This window comes from Toxorhynchites rutilus, chromosome 2 (genome assembly GCF_029784135.1).
Source record: "Toxorhynchites rutilus septentrionalis strain SRP chromosome 2, ASM2978413v1, whole genome shotgun sequence".
NCBI lineage: Eukaryota > Metazoa > Arthropoda > Insecta > Diptera > Culicidae > Toxorhynchites > Toxorhynchites rutilus.
The window spans coordinates 22999008-23018218 of NC_073745.1; the positions used below are offsets into that span (position 1 = coordinate 22999008).

Genomic DNA, 19211 nt, shown 5'->3' on the forward strand with positions numbered 1-19211 from the left:
TTTCAAGTTCTGTATTTTTTACAATTTTCAAAATTAAAATTTTTAAATTTTTAAATACCTAATTTCCGAAATTTTCTTTTTTTCACATTTTGTAGTTTTTCAAATTCTCTAATAATACAAATTGTAGAATTTTTCAATTAGTTTAATTTCCCAAATTATTTCATTGTCCAAATTTTGTAATTTACCTAATTCTATTATTTTCCATTTTTTGTAATTTTACAGATTATACAATTTCCGAAATTCGTAATTTCCCAAATCTCAAAATTTTCTAATGTTGTAATTTTGTAATACTGGGTGGACTCGATTCTATACAGTTTCCGATTTCTTTTCACTGTATATAATCGAGTCCTGTACATGACCGAGTAAAAGAAAATTACAGGGTAACTTCGATATAACGTTCATTTTACTTTCAAAATTGTACGTTGTATCGAATTGTACGTTATATCGAAGCATAATAAAGAACTCTGAAACGTAGCTTATATTACTTTATTGTGTTGCTATTTGAGTAAGGTTGATGAATAAAATCAATAAGAAGACGAAGCCAACTTTTCTCATGATGTTTCCCTTCGTTCTGTTGATTGATGTTTGATTCATTTAGAATCCGGAACCACAAAACAGTTGTATTTCGGTGAAAGTTACAATACAAGCTTTAGTATCAAAATACAGATAACTTATTGTTCTTTCAGAAAAACAATATTAAAAAAATATTTTTTTAGACTTTCATAATGTGTACGTTATATCGAGCGACGTTATATCGAGGGTACGTTATAACGAGGGTACGTTATATCGAAGTTTCCCTGTAGTTTGTTTTTCATGCATATATCGTTTCTTGAATATAAAAAAAAATTTTTTTTTATTCATCCCCTTAGAGTTAAAAACCTTCTTTCTTACATAAAAAAAAAAATCATCCAGAACCTCTCAGGAGGTGATAGACGATCATATTTGATGAGCAAAATCCTTCTAAGCATATGGTCGATTGGTCGAGTTATAGAACTTTATTTGTTTCGGGCACTGTTTGCACAGTTTGAGGCAAACTGGGAAAAATACGCTACGTATGACAAATCTGTTGCGTTTGAAAGATAATAAATTGTAGTACAGAAAATAGTTGTGAAATGTCTGAATTAATGGATTCAACAACATTTTTCAAGTGAAAAACTGAACTGAGAGTGGTTTTGAAGGTGTTATTATTGATTTTATCCCAAATAATTATGATAAACTTGATTGATTCTATTAACCAAATTAAAGGTTTCTATTCGCTCTACAATCTCTTCTTTGATACCCAATTTCTATCTTTATTAATTTCGCTGCAATATCGTTATAAACAATTGCTAGTGATAATTCAATTAAAATCATCAAAAAACACGATTTTTACTCCCCTGTACTTATAATAGCCAATTAAATTTCACCTTAACGTTGAAATATAATTTTTTTTCTTAAAATAAGTCATATGTGGAATAATTTTTTTTAAAACAGTGATTATATACAGTTTAAAAAAAATTATTAAAAAAATTAGTCCAAAAATGTATATAATCGAGTCAGTATATACAGGTCGGAGAGCTCGATTGTATACAAATTCAATTATATATGATTCGATTATATACAATTTCAGACTCGATTATGTACAGCTTAGATTATTTTTTATCTTTCAAAGACGGTTTATTTCAAGAAAAAATGTAATATTTCAAATTTAAGGTGTAGTAAAGTAAAAACCATTGTTTTTGAAGATTTTAACTGAAGAATCGCCAGGAATTGTTTAAAATTATATAAAAAGAAATTAAGAAAGACAAAAGTTTGGTGCCAAAGAACAAATTGTAAAGCGGTTAGAGAGCTTTAATTTGAATGATAGAAACAATCATTTTTATTATGCATTTTAAGGGTTAAATTAATACTTGAAAAACTATTAACATCTAAGTTTTTTACTTCCAAAATGTTATTCAAATCCGCTAATTCAGATCCAGTACTAACACATCTTCCAGATGGGAGCAATTTTGTAATATCCTCCTACTTAGCTTACGTTTTGACATACGGAACAAAAAAGAAGTTCGATAACTCTGTCAGTGTTGAAATCCGATCACATGCGTAGAGGGATCATTTTCATAAAATATGATTCTTTATCTCGTTCTTGAAGATTTCGAAAATGCGTAAAATTTTTGTGTGAGAAAGCTGTTTTCTGACTTTAAGGAGATAAATCAAAAATTAATTTCATCAAATTCAAAAACACACAAAAATATGTATATAAAATGAATAAAAACAAATTTTGTTGGCCTGGATTATATAAACATAGGATTCGATTATATACAGTGAAATAAAATTGGAGACTGTTCATAATAGTGTGATTGGGTCTGTATATAATCGAGTCCGACCTGTACTGTTGTTTTTCCTATTTTGTTATATTGTATTTTGTATATTTGGCTTGTAATTTTCCAAATTTTGTATCTACTCAAATTTGAAAATTTTAATTTTTTTTATTATTTTTCTTATTTCCTATTTTTTTTGATTTACTACATTTTGTAATTTCCCCCATTCTTTAATCATGCAAACTGTAGAATTTTTTAATTAATTTAGTTTTCCAAGACATAATTCCCCAAATTTTGTATTTTGCCAAATATTTTGTTATTTTCCAGATAATGTAATTTCCAAATTTAACAATTTTCCATTGTAATTTTGTAATTTTGTTGTAATTTTTTAAGCTTTCGTTGAAGACATCAATTTTCAATCTTTGTTAGTTTCTCGAATACATGGCATTTTCGTATGGAGACTCCTGAAAAAAATAATGTTTTTCTCATATCAGTTTTGTGTGTAAATTACAGCGTTTGACATGTCTCTTGACAAGCTTGCAGAATATGCAAATCGCAATAATTTATACAAAAAAATGTTACGAGTTTAACGTTAATAATAATTTTTCAAAGAAAACATGAAAAAGTTGTTGTAGGAGAAACTCATTTCCTGTAAAAGTCATCCATCTTTCGATGTAAAGTCACCCATGGAAATTGTAAGGGCTATTTCAAAGTTCAAAAAAACATATTTTTAAGAAAAATCGATTCTAATTTTCAAAATATTTTTTTTCAGGGAAGTTTTTTTTCTAAATTGGTTTGATATTTTTTAATGGAACCATAATTAATTCATTTCGTACATTATATTCTCTAACCAAAGTTTTTGAGTCCAAATTTTTCGAAAAAAGTAAAAAAAACTCAAAATTTCAAAAAACAAAAACACTCGAAAACTGTAAGACGATAGATAAGCGGATCTCTTTCAATGGAATTAACTTCACCCACAAAGGTTTAATTTGTATTTTTTGCAATTTACTATTTTCATTACTCGCCAGTTTTTGTTTCTGATTGTGTGTTTTTTGCATTTGTCATTTTTATTCAATTTGTCAAATTTTTTAATATGTAATCTTGTTTTAATTTGTGATTTTTGTAATTTGCAATTTATTTGAATTTTTTTTAATTTGTCAATTTGTTAAATTTGTTTATGTTTAAGAACTATACATTTTTGAGCTTGTATTTTTTTAGATGCAAAGTGCAAGAAAACACATCATTCATGCCACGCAGATTTGTAGCTATATCGGAAACTTGTAACCCGTAGCAGCAAAATACAAGATTTAGACCTGGTTTATCCATTCCGTTGTGTTGCATATGTCACAATTTTCCCACCCAAAACCACCCGTCGCCCAAACGAAAACATCATGCCCTAAACACAAACGTACCGAAAGCCGCGTCTCGTTCGGTAAGACATCGTCGCAGCATCTGAATGTTTAACAAGTGCTGCAATTCGCACACATTATCCAGCCTCTCCCCACAACCGAACCTACCGTTAATGAGCTGAGACACCACCGGAGTGTACCTTCCCCTGCTTTTCCAGGACTTCCACTCAACAACAACGCTGTGCCGTAGTCGTCCTCGTTGTCCTCGTCGTTACCATCATCATCATAAGGTTTCCATTGTTTATAGCTTTACGAGATGCGCGGGTATGTGTTTGTGTGCCTCGGTTGGTGTGGTTGTTTCTTTTTCCGCTTGGTTTACACGCTGTCAGAAGCTTCCATTTGCATACAAATTAGCTAATACACTTTGGTTATGAAATAATTTGCATGTAGCGCACCGAGCCCCTCTTCGTATCTCTAGCTGTGTATGTGTATGTGTTTGACAAGGATAAGCAGTCTTTCCAAGATTAATTCCCGTGAGGTGAAGGCGGCAGTGGGTTGGGGGGGGTTGGTGTGTAGTATTTACAGCAGGTATCGTTAGGAATAAGAATTTTACCATCAACAAGCGAAGTTCTGAAAGTGTACATATATTTGCATGCCAAACAGCGGGGTGACACAGCTTATTTACCGACCATGTTAATCTTCAGCGGGGAATGGTGGATGCAACGGCGGAATGTTCGGTTCGACGTGATTTGATATTCCATTAAATACAAATCTTACAGACTATTATTCTCTTTCAATTAAATGTATGACAACTTAATGAAAAGCAAAGTTCCACAAAAAATGTACTCAAACCTCAATCCCATTTCCTTTCAATGGAACATTGTTGCGAGTGAATGTTAAAGCTCAAAAGAAACTGCTAATCTGCGAAAGCAAGCCACAAAAAGACTCTGGAAGTGTGGTGAGAGCAACTTGGACAACTAGGAGTCACAGGATAAACACAAGCATCGCGGTATGCCAGGGCCGAAAGTGGGCGGATGTGAGGTGGACAAACAAATCAGTTCATTATTTCACTTACTCGCTTCGCTCGTGGATCGGTCAACCCAAACTGCTTGGTTCAGGTTCTCTGGGGGTTATTTGAGCTTGTCTGCAAGCGGTTTTCAATGTCGGAGCTGGTCATCCTCGAAGCGGTGCCCGAAGATGGAACAATTCTGGTTTAAAAAAATATATAGAAAAAAACTCATTTTCTATTTCCAATCTATAATGTTCCAGAGCGATACAGAACGTAATCAATCTTAGGAAAAAGCTCCAATTAGCCAAACACCGCTAAACACTGTTCACATTACGACTAATGGTAATGTTAGAGCTCGACATTGCCGGGTGGCTCCGACTCCGGCTCCGCACACACCGCAAGAACCGATCGGACTCTGTCGCTGGCGATGTTCCATTACCGTCATAGTGCAATGATTGTCGGTCAAGTAAGGCGGATCCACCCAACGGCTCGACTCGAAGCTCGCATGCAGACCGTTATCACCAGCACGAGCAGAGGAAGAGGTGGGAACACAGAAAGAAAAACGAAAGGACAATGTTTTATCTGATGTCCTAGTACTTAGGCTGGAGTGCGTCCTTCCAGCAGGGGATGGAACGGAACGGAAATAAACCTTGTAGTTAGCATAAATTTCTCTTTTAAGTAGCAAGCGATGCAATGCGATAAGAATGAACGAGAGGAAAATATTTAAAGACAATTTAATTGAGATTATAGTGGGAGCCGGGGGCGATGACAAGAGTAATTGTCGTATGGTGAACGTGGAAAGATAGCTGTGATTTATACGAATCGTAATTGGACGCAAATGGCTTTAGAGAGGGGAGCCTGGTTGATAGACTCATATCGTACGAATGGAGTATCTTCATTTAGCTTGCCAGCTAGTACTTCATTTCAGACCAAAATGAAGATATAAAATGAGATGATAAAATGAGTATTTATTTTTTTTATTCAATATTTTTGACGTAGGACTATGTCTTTGATTTCTATATAGGGGGTCACTCTGCGAAAAATTTATTAAGAGTTTATTAAGAGTTTTCAAATGTATATTACGCAGAATCGTTCTTACGATGTATGTTATAATATATACAATTAGACGGCAAATTTATCCACATTTTTTTTTCGCCTGAGACATCAACAGTGGAAATAATACAACAAGAGAGCAATTTAACAAATATAAGGGGTATTTTTAACGAGCGGATGCGAAGGTAAATCATGTATTATGCATTCTTTCTTCCAACTTCGTCCCCATGAATGTTGTATGTAACACAAAATTGCGTGCAATAATTCGTTCTATCTAACAAATAGGCAAGATGTTAAAGTAATCACATGCAAGATGGCATGCATCACTCAAACTTCATTCAAGATTTAATCAAAGCAACGAGGAAAGTGTTACCCATACAGTGATCGTTTATTAATTAGGAGGTGGCAGCGATTATGTGAAGACTTATTGAAATCTGCATTACATCGCAACACAATAATGAAAGGAAATGAAATATTAATATTCTCAATGACTCAATTCCTTCTATGATAGATTGAGCAGTAGAACCAATACGACTTGATTGTGATAGTCTGCAAACGAACATTATTTCACCGAAAAAGCTACTGCTCCCGAAGCCTAATAATAAGAATAAGACAATGGAAAGAAATCCCGATAACATAGCTATCCATTAAAAATAAAGCAACTTCATGATTTCATGTGTATTTTACCTCAAAATATCACGAAATCGTGAATATTTTCAACTTGTTTTTCGTTTCTTCCCCATAAATTTCATATTCAATTTAATCAATGACGATATATTTTTTGTTTACCAATTCACATATACTTCATCTACCATTCCACCATTCATTAATCATTTCCAATTAGACAGTTGAATTTCCTGCCAGTAGCTTATTGTCTTTCTTTGTTCGTTACAAACCATTTGAAGATTATGAGTAGATACAACAAAGGGCTCTTTTAGCGCTACTATTTAGAGTTCCGAAAGAGTTAAACCAACAGAATTCTGAACAATGAAAACACACATTTAGAATAACCAATCACAGTCCTACGTCAAACTTCCGTCCGTGCCCCTAGGCTCAGACCCTTCTACTTTTTTCAATTATTTTTAAATCAATGTTTGTACCGTCGAGCGGTAACCGGACCCTACGTTGTGTTATCTTTCTTTTCCGGATCCACTCCAAGCGTTTTATTTTTACTTAAGTATCTCTTCGGTTAACCGATTCCATCCACCTGTAATTTGACTACGGGAGATGGAATGAAGAGAGCGAAGTAGGAAAGATGGCGATGTTATTTGCGCACAACTTTTAGCATAGACCACACTACATCGACTGACTTGTATATACTAAAAAAAGTTAACTATGCTACCGACCGCCGTCGCTGCCAGTGCGCGCTTGTGTTGGTGCAAGCGTTAATCGCATTTGTCAGCGACGGGGTTCGGCTCCTAATGTCAACTAGGCATTACACCGCAAGCTCAAAAAAATAGCAGTGGGCGCAACATACCCGCCGCCTTGAATTGTTATGATTCAACACTAATACTAACATAATTTGTTTACAAACATCAATCATGCGAACTATTTTCTAAAGCTTACTCCTAAACACGTAACAATTAATTATTTTTCAGGATTGGTACATGAAATATTCGTTGCTGTTTGGTCTGCTGTTTGTTCACTGGTCGCTGGACTTCCCTCTGTGTCGGTGCTGGCATCGGAGAACGGCAACAAGCAGATTTTCGTGACGGTGCGAGTGATGATTCCTCTCGCTGTTCGAAGCGATACGACACGGACGATTTTGTCTTTTCCTGGGTGGACTCCAGTTATTCGCGCAAGAGGCCACCTGAGAGGAGCCTGCATCTCATCCACTACGACGACCATCCGGCCCGGAATGATTTCGTTGTTTCGGCTGCGATGTTTCGAATCCCGCTGGAGTTCGTGCAAATATTCATCACGCCAACGGATCCAGAATTGTTGGACGTGCATCTGGAGCTGTTGGTAGTGCGTGAGCCGATTTGTTGGGACTGTGCTGATGTCTGGGTCGGGCAAAGCTGTCGCTGAAGTGCCGATGAGAAAGTGTGTAGGCGTTAAAACGCTGAGGTCGCACGGATCGTCAGAGATGGAAAGCAGCGGGCGTGAATTCATTATTGATTCAATTTGTGTCAACACCGTTGCCATATCCTCGAACGATAGTCTGGTGGACCCCAGCTGGCGAAACAAGTGCCTTTTGGTGATCTTCACGGCCGCCTCCCACAGCCCACCGAAGTGTGGGGCTTTCGGGGGCGTCAGATGCCATTGTATGCCAATTTCGGCGCAAGCGTTGCGAATTTTGTCTTGGTCGGAGTTACTGCGAAGCATCCGGTACAGTTCAACGAGCTCATTTTTGGCTCCCTCAAAGTTTTTCCCATTGTCTGAGTGCAGATGAGAGGGACTGCCACGACGTGAGATGAAACGTCGCAACGCCTTCAGAAAGGTGTGGGTGGATAGGTCGCTGGCAAGCTCAATATGGACACCCTTCGTTGTGAAGCATACGAATATGCAGATGTACGCCTTCATCGCAGGCGCCCGTGGGTGTGTTGGTTTGAGATAAACCGGGCCGGCGTAATCTACTCCGGTGACTTCGAACGGTCTTCCTGGCACTACTCGTTGGGCAGGTAGCTGGCCTATTTGTTGCTCTACGGGCTCTGGATTGAGACGAGTGCAACGGAAGCAATTGCGAACAATGCTTCTAACCAGTCGACGGCCATCCAAAGGCCAGAACTCTTGCCGTATGGTGGCCAGTAGATGGCGCCCGCCGCCGTGGAAGAACTTGAGGTGGTAATGTTCGGCAATTATGCGAGTGAAGGGATGATTGGCAGGAAGTAGGGAAGGATGTTTCGTGTGGTAAGGCAACTGGGACAAGTTTAATCTCCCTCCAACCCTTAGAACTCTCTCAGAATCTAGAATAGGATTTAATAAGCGAATGGTTAACTTTTTTGAAATGGATTTTCCCTTCTCGAGTTCCCAAATTTCGTCGTTGAAAGCATCTTCTTGCGCTAAACGAGTGAGGCGTGTTTTTGCGATTCGTACTTGTTCCACGGTTAGAGATATGCTGTGGGAAGTATCGGGTGATGCTTGCAGGCTGTTCCTCGCCTGAATCTTCGCTCTGCTGTTGGAAATGAAGCGCAAACAGTAGCCGACGATGTGCAGTAGACGGGTGAAAGAACTGTAGCGAAGGAACAGCGGGTTGATTGTAGTTTGTATTTGCACAGCTGCTACGACTTGACGAATCTCCAGTTCTTCGTCGGGAACACCTGGTAGAGTGAGTATGGGCCATTCTCGGGACGGAAGTGCTAACCAGTGTGGTCCGTTGTACCAGTAGTCAGAGCTAAGAAGTCCTTTAACTGTCGTGCCTCGAGATACCAAATCAGCTGGATTTTCACTTCCCGGAACGTGCCGCCATTGGCAGCCGTGTGTGTGGTGTTGCACTTCAGCCACTCTGTTGGCCACGAAAGTCTTCCAGACGTTTGGTGGTGATTTTAGCCACTGAAGAGTAACCGTGGAATCTGTCCAAAAATGGGATGACTCGATCTGCAGATCTAGGGCTTGCTTGACGTGGTCGTAAAGGTGAGCACCGAGAACAGCAGCACATAGTTCCAGACGTGCGATACTCAAACGCTTCAGAGGGGCTACTCTAGATTTCGCGGCTAGTAGTTGTACTCGGACATTTCCCTTGGGGTTTTCGCATCGTGCATAGACGCACGCTCCGTATGCATCCTCGGAGGCATCTGTGAATGTGTGCAGCTGCACCTTAGATCTGGGTAGAAAAGCGTAGCGTTGAACGCGAAAAGCAGACACTTTTGGTAGGTCTTGACAATAATGTTTCCATTTAGTTTGTAGGTTGTCCGGTACTGGATCGTCCCATCCGCACGGAAGCACCCAGAGTTGTTGCATGATGATTTTCGCCGTGACAACCACCGGAGCAATTATTCCCATCGGATCGAAAAGCCTCGCTATTGTAGACAAGATCGAGCGCTTGGTCCAAGGGTCACTGTTAGGCTCGATCAGAGAATCAAAGCGGAGGAAACCAGCCTCTGGTTCCCAACCAATTCCCAGCGTTTTCACAGTTTCGTTGGGACCAAACTGCAGAGAGGATTGTGTCCCGATCTGGTCGTCGTGCAAACCGTGAAGCACTTCGAGATGGTTCGAAGTCCACTTTCGCAATTCTAGACCTCCCTTCGCTAATAATTCGGATAATTCGGTCCTCAAACGAATAGCTTCCTCAACCGAGTGTGCTCCTCCAATGAAGTCGTCTACATAAAAACCTTTTTCGAGAGCCGGCCGTCCGAGAGGATAGGATGTACCTTCGTCAGCCGCTAGCTGTTTCAGTGTGCGAGTTGCGAGGAAGGAAGAGGGAGCTATCCCGTAAGTAACGGTGAGCAACTCGTAGGTCTGGACTGGAACCTGCCTCGAGAACCGCCAGAGAATTCTTTGCAGTGGTGTATCCTCAGGATGGACAAGAACTTGTCTGTACATTTTGGCAATGTCACCGATGAGCGCTACAGGAAAAGTACGGAAGCGAAGAATAAGCGTGAGCAGATCGTCCTGCACTACAGGTCCAACGCAAAGAGCTTCGTTGAGGGAGAAGCCGGACGAAGTCTTGGAAGAGCCGTCGAAAACGACTCTGACCTTGGTGGTCGTGCTTGTGTCCTTAATCACGGGATGGTGAGGCAGGTAATATGACACGGGAGCTTGATCGTCTTCCGCGTTGACCAGTTTCATGTGGCCAAGGGAGAGATATTCCCGCATGAATTTGTCGTATTCTTCCTTCAGTTCTGGGTTCCTATCCAGTCGTCGTTCAAGTAGTTGATAGCGATTGAGAGCGCTTGCTTTCGAGTCATTCAGCATGATGTTGAAATTGGGTTTTCGGGGCAAACGTACTACGTAGCGTCCTTCATTGTCACGGGTTGTAGTGGACTGGTAGAACGTTTCGCAGAATTTTTCTTCTGCCGAGTAAGTGTCGTTGGTAGATAGACTCTCAGTCATCCAGAACCTTTCGATGATCTGCTCGAGGGAAACCATTGAAACTACCGTCGATTGTAGCTCTTCATCACCATCTGAATCGCCATCAGACCTAATACAGGGAGCGGATCCAGCAACAATCCACCCGAATACACTCTCCACCAGCAACGGTAATCGGTCGTCGTTCTGTAGTCGAACAGCAGTGGGGAAGAAGGTGTGAAAGTGCTTGGCACCTAGCACCAAATCTATCGGTTGACTTCGATGGAACTCGGGATCGGCAAGCGTGATTTCCTTTGGAATCCTCCAACCTATTCTAGACACGTCTTGTGCGGGAAGATTAGCAGTAACCTTGTTCATCACGAGGAAACTGACGTCACAGCAGAAATCACTGGACCGAGACTTCACTTGGGTGAAAATCGATTCACGAACGGGCTTCGACATTTGACCAGCGCCCATAATGGTAACGTTGACTCGATCGCGCTTCACGCGCAGAAGTTGTGCTAGACGTTCGGTAATTAAATTTGGCTGAGACGCGCTGTCTAGGAGAGCACGAGCTGGGTGCATTTGTCCGAAGGCATCCACAATATTAACGATGACCGTCATCAAGAAAACGTTCTCCTTTGTTTGGTTGACAGGTGTACTGCTTTCGACACGTGGGACGACTTCGGCAGTCGCCGCAGCTGTTTGCTTAGCTGACTTGGCTCGTGGAGCGGGTGTGGGTCGGATTACTACTGGCGTCGTGGAATTGTTGATAGAACTTACTCCGTTGGATCTTCGGTCTTCTTCGTGAGGGTTGGTGTGCAAAAGCGAATGATGACGGCGATTGCAATGCTTGCAATTGTAATTTGACGAGCAGTCACGTGCAATGTGATCTGCGCGTAAGCAATTATTACAGAGTCGCTTTGTGTTGACTACCTTTAGGCGTTCGATGACAGTCAGTCGATGAAATTTCTGGCATTTCAGCAACGGATGCTGCTGACCACACGCTGTTCATTTCCCATTAGAACTTGCAGTGAATGGGTAGGATGAGACCCGCTGATGGTTGTTGAATCGTTTATGGTTTTGTTGCTGCGTGTTGGTGATAGAACTCGTCGGGTGGTGGTTTACCGAAATTGATTCCAACACTCGGATTCTTCGCTGAAGGAAGTCGATGAGGCAGCTGTAGTTCGGGTCCTCGACGGTTGACGCGTAATCCTCCCACGCCTTGAGAGAATCATCGTGCAGTCGCGTGCACAACAGGTGCTCCAGAATCGTGCTCCAGCTGTCAGTTGGCTCCCCCAGTTGGTGTAAGATTTTGGTATGTCGTTCGAAATCGTCGACCAGGCTGTGGAGCGTAGCGGCTGTTTCTTTCCTCACATGTGGTACGTCGAACAACGCCTGTAGATGTCTCTTCTTAAGCAGATACTCGTTAGCATACCGACCTGTCAGCGTGTCCCACGCTAAACTGTAGTTGGCCGACGAAATGGCAATCGACTCAACTAACTGAGCAGCTTCGCCTTTCAAAGCTGCTCGTAAGTAGTGGAATTTTTGTACTTTAGGAAGGTCGGGATTATTATGAATGAGAGCGACGAATGTGTCGTGAAATGGTAACCATTGAGCATAGTCACCATCGAATTCGGGTAGCGAAATCGTTGGTAGCTTTATTCCAGAGAGAGAGTTGGTAGAGAGAGAGGGTGGAGGTACTTGTGAATTGATGGGAGGAGAGGTAGGTAGTTTGGAAATCAAGCTTCCTTTTATTTGAAACAATCGTGGTTCAAAATACGCTCGCTTTTCGGCATTCTGTGCCCTACCTTCTTCTGTTGTTTCGATGTCCTCGAGTTGACCCTGTACCTGCTCTAGCGACGCCCACATCGAATCGAGGTACTCTAAACGCAGCTGTACTTGCGACTGGTCCCGTTGTTCGTCATATCCAACGAGGAATGCCTCTGCCCGACCCAGGGCAGCAATCATCGTATCCCTCCGTGAGAGCAACTGGGCTCTCTGAAGCTCGTTGGCCATCCTTTAACCACCGGCGGGAAGAGAGGAGCGGAGCGGGAATCGATCGATGATTCTGTGGAAATACGGACCAAAGTAGCTCTGGTACGCCTCACATAGAACGGTCGTCTAACGTGGTTTGATAGTATCCGGGAACCTATCACGTGGCCTGGTGGCCCAGGTGCAATGGCTGGATTGCAGGAAAAAATCTTTGGCCAGAAGGTATCAGGCCTTGTATAAATTATTAATCATCTGTCCGGCAAGATGGCTGGCGCAAAACGTGGTCGATGCTCCAATGAATGGAGAACAATAGCGATCGCGATGGCGGCTCCAGAAGCGATCCTGGTCACGGCACCAATGTACCGTCGAGCGGTAACCGGACCCTACGTTGTGTTATCTTTCTTTTCCGGATCCACTCCAAGCGTTTTATTTTTACTTAAGTATCTCTTCGGTTAACCGATTCCATCCACCTGTAATTTGACTACGGGAGATGGAATGAAGAGAGCGAAGTAGGAAAGATGGCGATGTTATTTGCGCACAACTTTTAGCATAGACCACACTACATCGACTGACTTGTATATACTAAAAAAAGTTAACTATGCTACCGACCGCCGTCGCTGCCAGTGCGCGCTTGTGTTGGTGCAAGCGTTAATCGCATTTGTCAGCGACGGGGTTCGGCTCCTAATGTCAACTAGGCATTACACCGCAAGCTCAAAAAAATAGCAGTGGGCGCAACAATGTTATATAATAGAACATAATAAACAGTTATATATATATTTTTTTTATTAAATCGTTTATTTTTACAGGCTCAGTTACATAAGTTTAAAGGAGCCAAACTCCTATCTGTATAGTTACAAGTATACATAAACATTTTTTATTAATTCTAATGTTAATGAAGTAGAGAACCGATTACTCGCGGCTTGCTCGAGTTTAGAAGGGTGACATTTTGTTTCAGGAAAAGGATGGGATATAAGGATATGTTGACAATGTTCACACTCACATTCATCATACTCAATTCTTAAGCCTATCTTATATCTAACATGTATTTACATTTCACCTTATTCTATTGTTAGTACGAAGGGATTTGATTTCTCGCGAAGGAAAAGGAAAAGGAGAATATAAGGATATAAGGACAATCACACACGAAGATCGATAACTTTTAGGAAGACATATATTTGGGACATGTAATCAAGGTCTAACCGAGCCAACACATCTCTCACCGGCACATTGGGCTGCCTTCCTCTAGCCCGAAGAGAGTTTTCTAAATTCGATCTGGCAACAAGATACTCCTCGCACGACCAAACAACGTGTTCGATGTCGTGGTAACCTTGGCCACAAGCACAGATATTGCCATCGGCAAGATTAAAACGAAAGAGTAGCGCGTCTAACGAACAGTGATTGGACATGAGTCGGGAGAAGGTGCGAATAAAGTCCCAACTTAAGTCCAGACTTTTGAACCATGGTTTGAGGCTAACCTTAGGGATAATCGAGTGAAACCACCGGCCCAATTCATCTTCGTTCCATTTACGTTGCCAGTTAGCGATGGTATTTTTACGGACTAAAGAATAAAATTCATTGAAAGCGATTTGACGCTGATAAATATCGCCTTCAATTGCACCTACCTTTGCCAATGAGTCAGCCCTCTCGTTACCCGGAATTGAGCAATGTGAAGGGACCCAGACAAAGGTAATGACATAACAGCGTCTGGTTAAAGCACTCAAATTTTCTCGTATTCTCTCAAGGAAGTACGGCGAGTGCTTTTCCGGCCTCACTGAACGGATAGCTTCGACAGAGCTAAGACTATCCGTTACAATGTAATCATGTTCAACAGGTCGTGAGGTGACACTGTCCAGCGCCCAATGTATTGCTGCCAATTCAGCAATATACACAGAGCAAGGATTCTGAAGACTGTGGGAGGTGCTAAAAATATCGTTGAACATTCCAAATCCTGTGGACTCATTCATAGAGGACCCATCAGTAAAGTACATATTATCACAATTGACACGCCCATACTTTGCATTGAAGATCGTAGGAACGATCCCCGATCGATGATAATCTGGAATTACATGGATTTTCTCCTTCATGAACAGATCAAAATGTACAGAGGAATTGATGTAGTCAGGAAAACAAACACGGTTGGGAGTATACGAAGAAGGATCAACCTGCATGGAGATGAATTCATGATATGAGCTCATGAATCCTGAACGAAAATTTAGCTCGATAAGCTGCTCAAAATTTCCGATCACCAATGGGTTCATAACCTTACACCGGATGAGGAACCGAAGAGATAATAAATTGAAGCGATCTTTTAGTGGGAGTAGGCCTGCCAAAACCTCGAGACTCATGGTATGCGTTGAGGGCATACATCCCAACGCAATACGGAGACAAAGATACTGAATTCGCTCGAGTTTAATGAGGTGTGTTTTGGCAGCTGATTGAAAACAGAAACTGCCATACTCCATCACTGAGAGAATAGTTGTTCGATACAACATTATAAGATCTTCGGGATTGGCTCCCCACCATGTGCCGGTAATTGTACGGAGAAAGTTTATTCTTTGTTGGCATTTTTTACTCAGATACCTAATATGGGCCCCCCAAGTACATTTGGAGTCGAACCAGACCCCAAGATACTTGAATGACATAGCATGAGTGATCGGTTTACCCAAAAGTTGAAGCTTTGGTTTTGCTGGTCTATGCTTCCTAGAAAAAACCACCATCTCTGTTTTCTCTGTGTAGAATTCGATCCCTAGCCCAATGGCCTAGGTTGAAAAATTGTTCAAAGTATCTTGTAAGGGTCCTTGCAGGTCGGATTCGATTGATCCTACGACAGACACCACTCCGTCATCTGCAAGTTGTCTTAGGCTGCAATTTTGTGTAAGGCAATTGTCGATGTCGCTTACATAGAAGTTGTACAAAAGGGGGCTTAAACATGAGCCCTGGGGGAGGCCCATGTAGGAGACCCGATTTACTGTCGAATCCCCGTGAGAAAAGTTCAACTGTTTCTCACAAAGCAAGTTATATAACATATTATTCAACAGAGGCGGCAGACCCCGAGAGTGTAATTTGTCTGACAAAACCTCTATTGAAACAGAATCAATGTTTATGTCCAAGAATACTGAAGCCATTTGTTTTTTTTCGGCGTAAGCCATTTGAATTTCTGAAGAAAGCAACGCAAGACAATCATTCGTCCCCTTGCCCCTGCGGAACCCATATTGTGTATCTGAGAGTAGGACATTCGTTTCAACCCAACGATCAAGGCGAAACAAGATCATTTTCTCCAACAATTTCCATATACAAGACAGCATTGCTATTGGACGGTACGAATTGAAGTCGGACGCGGGTTTCCCGGGTTTTTGAATAGCTATAATTCACACTTGTCTCCAATCATCTGGAACAATAAATAATTAATATATTCAACAAGCGATGTTTCGCCACATCAGGGAGGTTTTTTAACAAGTTGAACTTAATTCTATCCGTTCCTGGAGCCGAATTGTTACAAGAAAGGAGAGCAAGAGAGAATTATACCATCGAAAACTCGGAATCAAGATCGCACCTATCTTGTGGTATATCTCGAACAATTTTTTGCACAGGAGCGGAATCAGGACAAACCTTCCGTGCAAAATTCAAAATCCATCGATGTGAATATTCTTCGCTTTCATTCGTTGAAGAGCGATTTCTCATGTTTCGAGCCACTTTCCATAATTTTTTCATTGACGTTTCTCGTGACAAACCTCCCACGAAATTTCGCCAATAAGCACGTTTTTTCCCTTTGATCAAGTTTTTAAATTCATTTTCAAGGTCCAAATACGTCTGAAAATTTTCAGGGGTTCCACGTTTCCGAAAAGCTTTAAATGCATTCGATTTTTCTACATAAAGCTTGGAACATATGCTATCCCACCATGGATTGGGAGGCCTTCGACGAATAGTGGAACCTGGGATGGGTTTCGTTTGAGCGCGAACCGCGCTGTCATAGATCAAACGAGAAAGGAAGTTATACTCCTCCAATGGAGGTAAACCATCTCTGGAATTGATGGCTAGAGCAATCGCGTCCGCATATTTTTTCCAGTCAATGTGTCTTGTGAGGTCATATGCCATGTTTATAGATTCAGAAGAATTCGAACCAATGGTGATGGAAATTTGGATTGGCAAGTGGTCACTGCCGTTGGGGTCCTGGATTACATTCCACTTGCAATCTAACGATAGTGAATTCGAGCAAAGCGAGAGGTCAAGAGCACTTGGGTTAGCAGGAGGTTTAGGTACACGTGTTGTTTCCCCAGTGTTCAAAACGGTCATATTGAAGCTGTTACAAAGGTCATATATCTACAATGAACGATTGTCATCGTACTGTTCCCCCCAGGCAGTTCCGTGAGAGTTGAAGTCTCCCAAGATCAATCGTGGCTCAGGAAGAAGTGAGCACATGTCATCAAGTTGTTTGCGGCTAACCGCAGCTCTCGGAGGCCAATACAAGCTGACAATACAGAGGTCTTTACCTCTGATGTTTGCATGACAAGCAACAGCTTCGATCCCTCCAATAGGTGGAAGGTCAATTCGAAAAAATGAGTGGCACTTATTGATCCCCAATAGTACCCCTCCGTATCTGTCATCGCGGTCCAAGCGTATAATATTAAAATCGTGGAAAGAGATATCATCCCGCAAAGAAAGCCAAGTTTCGGACAGAGCAAAAACATCACAATTGAAGTTATGAATTAAAAATTTGAATGTATCCAATTTAGGGATAAGACCACGACAATTCCACTGAAAAACAGTGATATCTCCGACCTCTCTATTTAAATTAGACATCAAGAGAGATAATCATTGCAAGGAGGGGCCATGTTTGCACCAATTGCTGTAAAATTGTCTTTAATACTGGAAGCATTGAGATGACAAGGGTTTTGATGGAGTCGGAAACATTAAAACACTTGAAGATTTGGTCCAAAAGGTCAGACAACTTTATAAATCCCGATTGGGAAGTTGAGCTGGACGGAAAAACAGGGACAGTTGGGGTTTTTTATGTCCCCTCGAGTGCTGGGTCGTTCGAAGGTGAACCATTCCCACGGAAGCCAGGAGGAACCTGATTTTGCTTGTCCGCTGCACTCGATTTTTTAGGCAAGCTAACTGGGGGTATCACCGGGGGGACTTGTTCTTGAACTTTGGGAGTGGTCACATTTTTGCGCCGGGGATTCCCTTTGAAAATAAACGGTGTGCCCCCGCTAGCTGTGTCCGCTTCCATTTCATCAACTGGCAACGTGGAAAAGCTATTGTGTGTTGAGATTGGTTGTTGTTGTTGTTGGGCCAGTGGAGAAGCGCCCTTTAAAATATCCGCAAAAGTGCGCTTCGAGCGTTCCTTTAAAGAGCGCTTCTGTTTCTCCCAGCGACTCTTGTATGTTTCACAAGCTGAGAGCGCGTGTGGGGATCCTCCGCAATATGGACACTTATGCTCAGTCGCACTGCAGGATTTCCCCTCATGTTGCTCTCCGCAAGTGGCACAGCGCTCCTTGTTGGCACAATAATCTGAAGTGTGACCAACTGACTTGCATTTGTTGCAAGTCATGGGCTTTGGCACGAAGAGTCGCACAGGTAGTCTCAATTTGTCCACCATAACGTAGTCAGGGAGGGCGGCACCAGCAAAGGTGACTCGAAACGAGTCTGACGGCGTGAATTTAGTTTGGTCCCCATCATGGGAGAGTTTCCCGAGTTGGCGACAGTCCAAGATCTTTACTTCCATTGAGGGAAGCTTCTTGAACTTGCCTTTTCCTTCTTTTTTTATTTGTTCGCTCGTCAGACCCGTTTCAGTTATCACCCCCTCAATTTCTACGTTATGGGAGGGTATAAATGTTCTATATTCGAGAGTGAAGTGTTGGTCAGCAACAATCTCGTTTGCGTGTTTCCGTTCATTCACGACAACCCGCAATTTGTTCGGTCTAACCCTGCGAATTTCAGATACAGAAGTGTATCTGGCCAGATCTTTCATGATCTGAATCACGTTAAGGCTTTTTCCTTTTGGTTTTGGCCGGAGGAAAACAACCCACGGGCCAGTTCCAGGTGCATCTTCTGGATAAACTCTGACACGTGGAGCGGAAACAACAGAGGGAGAAGACGAGGACGAGGACGAGGACGAGGACGAGGATTGGGTTGGATCGGAAACATCAGAAGGGTGAAGCGAATTCGATGATGGGAGAGGGGGAGTGGAAGTAACAGTCGGTTCAGAAGGGAGGCTTGCTATTTTCTTAGAGGGGGGCTTGGAAGGATGAGCAGATTCGTCCCCAGAAGAATTATCTTCTTTTTGAGGGACTCGTTTATGTTTTTTCCCAGATCTTAAATGGGATTCATTATCGGAGATCTCCATCTCTGGAGATCCTCCACTATCCTCCATCTTACAAAAATTTCTGTCTTATTTCTAATATATTATTGATTTTAACAATAATCTCGAAAAAAAAATTACAAAACAAAAATAAATTATGATAATAATATTAAACAATGAACAAATGAGTTGAATAATAATATTAATATTAAATATGTGTACCTTAAAATAAAAGTTGTTCCGATACTGCGCTCTACTGC

The 19211-nt window shown here is 41.6% G+C and overlaps 2 protein-coding genes across 2 annotated transcripts; both read right to left on the reverse strand.

Annotated features, from left to right (window-relative positions):
• Nucleotides 1-7295: 7295 nt before the first annotated feature.
• Nucleotides 7296-11670, reverse strand: LOC129765594 (uncharacterized). Its single transcript, XM_055766008.1, has 2 exons — nucleotides 11592-11670; nucleotides 7296-11548 (listed from the first exon to the last, which is right to left on the reverse strand). Exons 1-2 carry the CDS (start codon nucleotides 11668-11670, stop codon nucleotides 7296-7298), a joined length of 4332 nt encoding a protein of 1443 aa, XP_055621983.1.
• LOC129765596 (uncharacterized) lies at nucleotides 11667-12674 on the reverse strand. Its single transcript, XM_055766009.1, has one exon. It carries the CDS (start codon nucleotides 12672-12674, stop codon nucleotides 11667-11669), a length of 1008 nt encoding a protein of 335 aa, XP_055621984.1.
• Nucleotides 12675-19211: the final 6537 nt, after the last annotated feature.

Bases quoted from the DNA above. Each gene is read 5' to 3' on its own strand.
- LOC129765596 (XM_055766009.1), bottom strand. From the start codon at position 12,674: ATGGCCAACGAGCTTCAGAGAGCCCAGTTGCTCTCACGGAGGGATACG.
- LOC129765594 (XM_055766008.1), bottom strand. From the start codon at position 11,670: ATGAACAGCGTGTGGTCAGCAGCATCCGTTGCTGAAATGCCAGAAATT. The intron at 11,549-11,591 runs GTAGTCAACACA...GCTTACGCGCAG, and splicing joins CTGTCATCGAACGCCTAAAG to ATCACATTGCACGTGACTGC.